Source organism: Prinia subflava, chromosome 5 (genome assembly GCF_021018805.1).
Source record: "Prinia subflava isolate CZ2003 ecotype Zambia chromosome 5, Cam_Psub_1.2, whole genome shotgun sequence".
Classification (NCBI taxonomy): Eukaryota; Metazoa; Chordata; class Aves; order Passeriformes; family Cisticolidae; genus Prinia; species Prinia subflava.
In genome coordinates this window covers 5,336,003-5,345,767 of record NC_086251.1, presented here as the reverse complement: position 1 = coordinate 5,345,767, position 9,765 = coordinate 5,336,003, and the positions used below count along the sequence as shown (strand labels likewise).

The following is a 9,765-nucleotide window of genomic DNA, read 5'->3' as shown; positions in this document are numbered from 1 at the left end:
ATTTACATGCTTCAGGCGCACCCCTGTGTGGAGGCGGCCGCAGGCGCCCCCCAGGCGTGTGCCCCACTCCCCGTGCCCATACGTGTCCCTGCACGCACACGTCTGCACACGTGTGTCCCCGCATGCAGGTGCACCCCCGGCCCCCCCTCCGCACGCACGGCACAGGTGTGCACCCCACAGGTGTGCATGGACCCCCCCAGCACCCGCACGGGGGGCACGTGGGTGCCCCCCAAAGCCATAACCACCCCCCGCAGCGCGTGGGTGCAGAGGGGGGACCCCTCCGGCCCCCGCGGGCACCAACCAAAGAGCGTCAGCCCATGGGGGCCCCTCTCTGGCACCCCCCATCCCGTGCCCCCCCCCAGCCGGGATAGGGGGGCCTGCTGCACCCCACAGCCGGGCTGAGACACCCTGGAGGGTGGGGGAGGGTGGGCGACCACAGAGGAACTTTGGGTTCAGTTTGGGGTTTTTTTTCTAATAAAGATGTGAAAGCAAGCAGGGTGCAGTGCTGGGTGCCTGTGGGGCACGAGTGGCCTCTGGCGCTTGTAGGGTGGTTCTTGGGGTGCCCCTGGTCCTGTGGGCAGAGAGAACAGAGGGCGTCCTTGTCCAGAGCAGGTTGGGAGTCCCTAGGGTGCTCTTTCTGCCAGGTGGGTTAGGGCAGTCCATGAGGTGCCCCTTCTTCACAAGCTGGGTGTCCATGGGGTGCTCCCTCTCCCAGGAGGTGCCCCTTCACCTGGGCAGATTGCAATTTCCCAAAGGGCTCCTTCTTCCAAACAGCCTGGGGGGCCATGGGGTGCCCCTTCTTCCAGGTAAGCTGGTGGTCCATCTGGTGCTCCTTCTCCCAGGAAGGTTGGGGGTCCACGTGGGGGTCGACAGGACACCCCTTCTACCCGTCCCTGCCCCTAGCTGGCAGCATCGAGGGTCTGAAACTTCTGCCGCAGGTCCCTGACGAGGCCGTGGCGCAGCGGCTCGGGGCTGCCGGGGGGCTCGGGGCAGCGCCGCCGGTACTCCTCGGATGCCTGGTAGGCTTTGCAGCGCTCCACCACCGCCTTCAGGCAGATCTTCTCCCGTGTGGTGGGCGAGCGGATCTGCACGTAGGCCGGGGGCTCCGGCAGCCGCTCCAGCACCAGCACCCGCTGCCCGGGCCCCAGAGGGGCTTCGGCTGCCACCCACAGCGCCCCGTCACTGCTGTGCCGCGCGGGCACCGCGTTCGGGGTGTCGGAGCCCCCGCTGGCCTCGGCGCTGCGGCTCCGGCCGCCGCCCCGCTCCTTCCCGGCCGGGCGCCCACCGCGGCTGGGACCCTCGGGCGCCGAGCGGCTGCGGCTCACCGGCGGCGGCCGTGGGGCTCCGAAACGGGCACGGAGCTCCCGCACGTCGGGCCAGGCAAAGGGCTCGGCGCCCACGGGGCTCGAGGGGCTGCGGGGAGCACGCGGGGCCGGGGACGCCGCCAGCGCCTCGTCCCGGGGCACGGCCAGCGAAGGGGTGCTGGGAGGGGGGTCCCCGTCCTCCTGCAGCAGCAGCGGGGGGCGGCGGGTGGCGGCGCGGCGGCTCTTGATGCGGAGGCTGTACTGCCGTGCCAGCTGGTACACCTTGGTGCCCGGGTGAGGCGGTGTCAGCAGCAGCTGCGGGGCTGGCCCCGGGGGTGACGCCGCGGGGCCCACGTCATCCTCCTCCACGATGAGCAGCGGCTCGGGGGGCTGCACCCCGTTCTCCTGGCATGGCTCTGGTGCCTCGGGCTGGGCGGGGGGCTCGGGGCTCTCGGGGGGCCGCGGGAGCCCATTGAGGCGGCACACGGAGCTCCGCACCAGCCCCTTGGGGATGAAGGAGAGGCTCTCGCGGCGGCGCACGCCGAAACCGGCATCGCGGTGCTCGGCGTGGCCGTAGTAACTCTTGATCTTGTCGAGGAGCAGGCGGTCCCGGTTGGAGAGCAGCGATTCCCGGCGGGCTCTGGTGAAGGGCTCGGGCGAGGGGATGGCACTGCTGGACCCCATGGGCTCCCCAGGTTCGAGCGGGGGGCCCCCATCCAGGCTGAGGGTGCTGCCGCCGTGGCTGGGGGTGCGTCCCAGGGGTCCCTCCAGCACCAGGCTGCTCCTGCGGGACAAGCTGCCGCCGCCGCCGAACCGCTCCGCGATGACACTGGCCTGGTCCAGCACTGAGGGTGGCAGGATGCTGGCGGCTCCTTCTCCCTCCTCTTCCTCCTCCTCCTCCTCCTCGCTGCTCAGCACCTGCAAATCCTCCGCAGCACGCTCCGGTTCCTTGTCCCCACTGGGCAGCGCCAGGGTCCCCACCAGGGATGGGGATTTGGGGACCTTGGGGTGCTCCCCAGCATTGCTGTTAGGGAGGTGCGTGCTGGGTCCCTGGGCAGCCCCAGGTGAGGGCCGGGGGGTTGCACTGACCTTCTCACAGCTCCCCGGCCCCCAGCTGCTCGGCCGCTTGGGTCCCTCTGGCACCCATGGGTGCCCCCCAGCCTGGATGAGATAAATGTGAGGAATCATGAGCTGAGAGGGTCACCCAGGTGCTCTGAGCAGGATAAATCCCAACCAAGCCATGGGGCCCTGGGAGGGGGCACTGGGAGCAACATGAGGCCCCCTGGAGTGGTGTGAAATGTCCCAGTAGTGATGTGGGGTACCCCAGGAGTGATGTGGGAGTGCCCCAGAAGTGATTTGGGGTGCTCTGCATGCCCTCCCTGGGGTTTGAAGGGCTGGTGTAGGTACCTGCTCCTCCTGGGGCTCCAACAGCAGATCCCTGGCCCCCGGCACCTTGTCCTGGCTGTCCTTGCCCAAAGCCTCATCTTCCTCCTCCTCCTCTTCCTCTGTCACCATGCCCTCAGCCGCTGCCCAGGCTCTGGGCTGCTGGGGTGGCTCCCCCACTTCCAGGAGCGCCCCATCACCGCTGGTGTTCTGTGTGGGGGTGAGCGCCGGGCTCAGCGCCCCGTGCCAGGGCTGGAGGCACCGGGCACCCCAACCCACCACACCCGGCCTTACCTTCAGCCCTGCCAGCCGGGGTAGAGAAAAGCAGAGATTAGTGGAGGGAGCACCCAAAATTCCCCCCACCACTCCCCAGCCACCACGGTGCCAGCTCACCTTGCTCGCCCAGGTGCCACAGGTTGTGCTTGCTGGGCTCTGGGGGGAGGGGAGGTGACAGTGGCCTCACCCCCGTGTCCCCCAACTCATCGGCACCCCGAGCCCCCTGGTCCCGTCCGCTGTCCACACCCGACTGCCTGTGCCCTCCGTGCCCCTGCAGCCGCTCCAGCAGCGTCTCCGTGTGCCCCTGGTGCTGGAAGGGCTCTGTGGGAACAGGGACAGGGGCACCATCAGCACCCAGTGCCACCCTCCCTACAGGCGTTGGTGTCACCCAACCACAGCTTGGCCCTGGTGAAGGGGTGACGATGGGGCAGCGTGGTGGGAATGCTTGGGACAGCAGGAACACTGGTGACACGTGGCTCTCACCAGACTGCCGGCGTCCCTGGAGTGGCTCGGTGGCAGCGTCACCCAGGGGCTGGCAAGACCAGCTCTTCTTCAGGCGCTCGGGGCTGCAGCGGGGCAGGCGCGGGGGGTCTGTGGGGACAGGGAGTGACACCAGGGAAAACGGGCGGTACAGAGTGAGGCAGAGAGGGAATGGTAGGGCACTGGTGGCACTTACAGAACAGGTCCATCTCCAGGATGGCTTCCTTAGCCTGGGTGGAGGGAGGATGGAGAGAAATGGGGCAAAGGTGGTGTACAGCTGCCCCCCATAGCTGTGCCATGAGGTGCCTGGAGTCCCTGAGGTGCCCACCCCACCACCCTCACCTTTTGGGGGATGGTGGCATGGTGGTTCTCCAGGATGAGCCGCTTGATGTGGTGAGTCCACACGCGCTTCTCCTCCACACTCTTGGCCTGAGGGGCACAGCGAGGGTGGTGGGGTCGGGTAGGGGGTCCCAGGGGGGTCCCCAGGGTGCCCTCCCAACCCATGCCCCCCTACCTGCAGGCTGTGCTGCTGCTTGCCATGCTTGTAGTGTGCTAGGCTGAAGCACAGGGAGTCCCGCGTGCTCTCAATCAGCATCAGCGAAGAGCACTGCCAAGAGAGGCATCAGCATCCCTGGAACTGCCCACCCCAGCACCCACCAGGGTCCCTGACATGCACGGGGCTCCCCTATCCCCAGCATTCCCCAGTTCCCCCAACCCCAGCACCCACGGGAGTTCCTGGCACCCAGTGGGCTCCCCACCCCTGTCACCCTCAGAGTCCCCTGTCCTTATCCCGCACCGGGATGTGGCTCTTGTAGACGTAGTGGTCGCCACGGCGCTTGGTGATGAGCAGGGCCTTGTCGAAGAGGAAGAGGGCGCGGTCGTGGCGCACCCGCTGTGCCCGAAATGTGCCCTCCAGCACCAGCTCCCCGTAGCTTGTCAGGTCCGGCCCCTTCCAGCCCAGCAGCAGCGACTGGATCTCCTGCATGGACACAGAGACAGGGGCATCAGCACCCCTACCACGCTGCCCACCTCATGCCACCTGGTGCCACCCACCGCCCCTGCGGTGTCACCCTGGTGTCCCCCCGGTGCCCACCTGCTGGCGGATGGCGTGCTCGTGCTTGCGCTTCATGTCATTGATGTACCAGGCCACGCAGGTCATGGTGTCGATGGCCTCCAGCACCAGCTCGTAGTCGTCCCCTGCCTTGTGCTCGAAGCGCCTGGCGATCTCCTGGGCACAGCACGCGGCATCAGGAGGCAGGAATGTGCCGTGCCAGGTGCCTGGCCTGCTCCAGGCACCCACGCCGTGTCCCTGTGCCACCTCTGGCTAGGCCAGATGCCTGCAGCCCCTCCCTGTGTCACCCCAGGCTGTGCCAGGCGCCCACGCCACAGCAGGCGCCCACACCATGCCAGGCACCAGGCACTCACCTGGAGCAGCAGGTGGTACTTGAGGATCCTCTGGACAGGCTTAAGCAGGTAGGCCCCGAGGGGCAGCGCGTGGCGCAGCCGCTCCTGGCATTCCCGCAGGAACCGTGCCTGGACCTTGCTCCTCATGCACTCCGTCAGTGCTGCCACCGAGCTGCAGGCAGGGAGGGGGCTCAGATCCCTGCCCGCCCTTGCCCACCCGTGTGCCCCCTGCCCACCCCCCTGCTCACCCAGCTGTGCCCCCAACCCACCTCGGGTAGTTGTTGCAGTACTGGGTGTAGATGGCAAATTCCTGGCTCTGCAAGTAAGGGGAACACAGTGAGAGCCTGGTATGACCATGTGTCCCCTCTGGTGTCACCCCTGGTGTCCCCACTGTGCTCCCCGTGCCCTCCACTTTGCTGGCCCTTACCCGGGTGACGAAGCACACAGCCACAGCAACGGGGTCATTGGCACAGCTCTCCAGGTTTTGCAGGAGGTTGCTGGGGGGCACAGAGAGGACGAGGTGACCACAGCTCCCCACACACCCACGGGACAGGGTCACACCCCTGTCACCTCCCAGTGTCACCTGCTCCCCCACCTGCTGAGCTCGTAGATGTCCTCGATGTTCCCGAAGAGCGCGCTGACCTGCTCCGGTCGCAGCACCGGCTCCTCCGCGTCGATGATCTTGCCCAGGTAACCCTGCCGGGCACCCACGGTGGCACCACTGCACCCCTCAACCCCAAACCGTGTCTGAGGGGCGTGCCCCCACGCATCCCCTGGCACCCACCTCCACGATGCTGCGCAGGTCGCGGGCGTAGGTGCGCTCTGACTCCACGATCTCCTGCACCACGCGGTCCAGGTAGCTGGGCTTGGCCCCGGGACCCCCGAAAGCTGCCAGGGGGTGCCCACCGCGGGCACCTGGCCACCCCCCCGGGGATGCGTTGTTGTTGGCATTATGGAGCCCCTCGGCCCACGTCTCGGTCCTGCTGCCGGGCGGATCCTCCATGGCACAGCCGGGCTCCAGGCTCAGGGTAGGGCGCTGCGGGCATGCGGGAACCGGCATCCCGGCATCCCCCGGCACCAGGGGGGCACAGGGTAGCTCTGGGGGGAGAATGGTAGGTTAGGGGGTGCCGAGAGCCCCCAAATACAGGTGGCGTGTGGCACAAGGAGGGACACCCCCTGATGAAGAGTCCTGACGGCCAAACCTTCTATGCCAAGAGGTGCTAGCATCCCCCAAACCCGAAAATCCCTGTGTACAGCACAACAGAGTCTCTGCACAGATCACCAATGCTGAGATTTGGGAATTCAGCCCCTCCTCCTCCTCATCCCAGCCCCGGGGACCGTGCTGGGACCAGGTGGGACGAGCGCCTCTGCCCCCACCCACCGGGGCCATGCGTCACCGCCGCACCCGCGGGACACCTTCCAGGTGAGCTCAGCGCCGGCTCGCCCTTCCGGACCACCGGTGCCACCGGGATCCTCCCGTGCCACCGAAAACCGCTCAGTGCCACAAACAACGGCTGGGACACCCAGAAAACAGCGGCCAGTGGCAAAGCGTGTGGGAGTGTCGAGGCCACCGAGCCCGGTCACCGCGGCGGGTGGCCCTGAGGACAGTGACCTTGAGCTGTGCCACGTGCCGCGCCGGCGGCGTGGCCGCCCGAGCCCCCCGGCACCCCCGGTGCCGGCACCCAACCGGTCGGGCCGGTTCCCGCCGGCGCTTCCCCACACCCACCGTGCTGCGTGGCCGCCATTCAGCCACCGCCCTCCCCGGGGCTTCCCCGAGCACGCCAGGAGCCCCCCAAAACGCCGCTGTGGTGCCTCCTAAGAGGGGTTCGGGCCGCTGTCCCCAGGGGTCCCACAGCCCGGGACCCCGGGTGCTGGCACATGTGGCCCTGCCACGGGGCACCTCCTGGGCACCCGGATCTGGGTGATTTGGGGAGCAGCTCCCCCAGCCCCCAAATTCCTCACCCCTACAGGAATGGGGCACCCGGTCCTGGGTCACCTCGACCCCGGGGGGACACCCAGCCGGTGATACCAGAGACAACAGACCCCGAGCACCCCTTCCGGCAGCGGACCCTATCCCACCCTGCCGGGGGGACAGACAAGACCCCCAGGTGGCACTGGGGGACCAGACAGGGGCTCCCCCATCTAACACCCGGGGATTTGTGGCTACCGCACCTCGTCCCCGAAAGCCACCCCCGGCCACCCTAATCCGCTCAGAGCACCGGGATTACGGCACCGGTCCCACGTCACCGGCACCGCGGCCACTCGCCTTGGCCCGTCGGCCACCGTCATCCCGCCCCGGTGATCGAAGGGGGGGTTGATCCTCTTACCCCCCAGTATCACCTCGGTGGGCAGGCGGCCGCCCAGAGCCCTCCCGCTGCCGCCTGCTCAGGGTCGGATTAGCTCTGACCTTCACGGCCCCGACCCTCCCCAGCCCCGCCACAGAGAACGGGCGAATCCCCCGGAGTGCCGAACAGGGGGCTCTGGCGGGTCCCCAGAACTCCCCGGTGAGGGAAACTGAGGCAGGGGCCGGGTTTGTTGTGCCGAGCCTCCGGGACCGGCTGGAGTGAGGCGGGATTTTCTCCCCGCCGTGGGATCGCCGGCCCCGTTGCACATTCCAGCGCGGGAGTTGGGGTGCGAGGCACAGCCCACGGCGTTTTCCCAGGATCCCGGCACGGCACGGCACAGCACGCCGGGAGTTGAGCCGCGGCGCGCCAGCCCGCCGGAGCCATATAAGGGCAGGCGGTTCACCATTTCCAGGCGTTTTCCAGAATCCCAGCGGCCTTGGGAGCGGGGAGGTCGCCGCCGGCTCCGGCGCAGCTGCCGCGGCCGTCGCTCCCGGCCCCGGCTGGCACCGCCGCTGCCCGGCGGGCACGGGCTGGGCGCCGGCGCTCCCGCCCGCGGGGACTCGGGGGGCTCGGCACCACGGGGGTCCCCGTGTCACGGCATTCCCGGGACAAGGCGTCACCGACCCGCGGGCTGACAAAGCCTCTTAGTGCCCGGCTCCCATGGCGTCGCGCCGCCTAATCCCTCAGAAGGGGCGCAGGACAGCCCCACTTCCCACTGAGACCCCTGTCCGGGGTCACCCCACGTGCCACAGCCTCTCCTGCACCCCCGGCTCGGCCTGAGAACCACCCCCAATTTGTCTGGGTGCCTGTCCCGGGGGTCTCCCAGCACCCCAAGGTCCTGCTGTCCCCTGCCCCTCGGGGACCCCAGTGTCCCCAACTCCCGCTTCGTGGGGACCCCCAGCTCCTGCCTCACTCCGGGCATCCCTAGAGTCACGAATCCTGCCTAACCGGGGCCCGTGGATCCTGCTCCACCGGGACCCACGGATCCTGCTCCACCGGGACCCACAGATCCAGCCGCGCGGGAATGCAACGGCTCCCGCCCCATCGGGACCCAGGGATCCCACTCCACTGGGATGCAACAACTCCCCCTCCACCGGGACCCTCGGCTCCCGCTTCACCGGGATGCAACGGCTCCCGTAGCACCGGGACCCCCGGATCCTGCCCTACCGGGAAACCCCCCGCTGCCGGGGACCCCCGGGACCGGCCCTTCCCGCCTGGCGGGGACCCCCGGCTCCCCTCCCGCAGACCCCACGGCCGTGCCCCGTTCCCGCCCGGGCCGGACTCACCGCGCTCCGCTACCGCCGCTGCCCCGACCCGCCCCGTCCCGGCCGTGCCCGCAGGAAGCGTCGGGAGCGCCCCGGGGCGGGGACAGCGGCCGCCCCGCCCGGCCCCGGGAACGGGGGACTCCCGGGAATGGGAGCGGGACGGTACCGTAGGCAGCCCGGGAGAGACCGCGGGGCACGATCCGGTACGGTGCCGGCCCCGGTCCGGTCCAGGCATGGTTCCGGTCCAGTCTTGGTACAGTCCTGCACGGTCCCGGCTCAGTCCAGGTATGGTCTAGAGATGGTTCAGGTACTGTCCCGGCACGGTCCTGGTACTGTTCCGGTACAGAATTAGGCGTGCTTATGGCGTGGTCCCGGTACTGTCCAGGCAGTCCCGAGATGGTCCCGGGACAGTCCTAATCCAGTACCGGGACAGTCCTGATCCTGTCCCGGGGTGCACCGAGCATGGCGGATGGGAGCCTGCAGCCACCGGGTCACCCAGGGGGACACGGGCACCCCAAAAGGGTCCCAGCCCCAGCCATGGACACCCTCCATTCCTGCCTGAGGGGACATAGACAGGGACACAGACACCCATTGCCACAGGCACGGGGTGGATGCAGGGCACCCCTCGGTGCCCAGGCGGGATGGGGGCCCACGGGTGGGGCGTGATCCCAGTGCCCCTCCATCCCACCTCAGCCCCTTCCATGACTGGTGTACGGCCCTGGCACTGCCGTGACACTTGAGCCCCCAAATCCAACTGTGTGCCAACTCTGCACACCAACATGGGGGGGCTTCAACCCCCCCACAAAGCTGGGGGCCAGCTGGAGCCCCCGGCCCCTCGCGGCACCTGCCACCAGAATGGACCCATTCTATGGGCAGGAGCCTTGTGCCGCCGGCACCGGGTCCCGCTCAAAGGCCGGATTGTTCCCAGCAGAGTGGGAGCCTGGCCAGGCCCAGCACTGGCACTGGCACTGGCACTGTGTGGTATTGTGGGGAACGTGTGGCATCCATGGGACGGTGGGGTCCCCACTGCCCTCACCACTGTGGGAACATGTGCTCTGCCAGTGGCTGGGTCCAGTGTGCTGGACACGGCCAGGAAGGTGGCTGTGGCCGCTTCACCGGGATGAGGTATGGGCACAGGGGGTGTTAGGAGCTGGCAGGGTGTGTGCTCCTGAGGGCACATGCCCCCACTAAACCAGACCTTCTCTCCTGTCCCCCAGTGTCCTGGCCCAAATTTCATAGTTCATCCTCAAACCCTTTCCCCAAATCCCCTCTATCTTCTCCCCATATCCACTCTCCCTATAGCCCCTC

The 9,765-nt window shown here is 68.4% G+C and overlaps 1 protein-coding gene across 2 annotated transcripts; it reads right to left on the bottom strand.

Moving 5' to 3' along the window:
* Nucleotides 1–380: 380 nt before the first annotated feature.
* On the bottom strand, nt 381–9,760 carry PLEKHG3 (pleckstrin homology and RhoGEF domain containing G3). Of its 2 annotated transcripts, XM_063397709.1 has the most exons (16): nt 8,479–9,760; nt 5,632–5,945; nt 5,443–5,543; nt 5,275–5,344; nt 5,117–5,163; nt 4,869–5,019; nt 4,537–4,671; nt 4,240–4,422; nt 3,958–4,050; nt 3,786–3,872; nt 3,640–3,673; nt 3,447–3,554; nt 3,081–3,284; nt 2,712–2,989; nt 2,394–2,465; nt 381–2,222 (listed from the first exon to the last, which is right to left on the bottom strand). In XM_063397709.1, the coding sequence occupies exons 1-16, from the start codon at nt 8,690–8,692 to the stop codon at nt 900–902; spliced, it is 3,414 nt and encodes a 1,137-aa protein (XP_063253779.1). In that variant the 5' UTR covers nt 8,693–9,760; the 3' UTR covers nt 381–899. The 2 variants fall into 2 exon arrangements, with proteins under 2 accessions (XP_063253779.1, XP_063253778.1); XM_063397708.1 differs by having other exon boundaries at nt 386–2,465.
* Between the last annotated feature and the right edge of the window lie 5 nt (nt 9,761–9,765).

Coding starts and splice junctions, on each gene's coding strand:
- PLEKHG3 (XM_063397708.1), bottom strand. CDS start 8,692: ATGCCTGGACCGGACCGGGGCCGGCACCGTACCGGATCGTGCCCCGCG. Junction 4,672..4,868: donor AGTACCACCTGCTGCTCCAG/GTGAGTGCCTGG, acceptor TGCTGTGCCCAG/GAGATCGCCAGGCGCTTCGA. Junction 3,873..3,957: donor AGCAGCAGCACAGCCTGCAG/GTAGGGGGGCAT, acceptor TGTGCCCCTCAG/GCCAAGAGTGTGGAGGAGAA.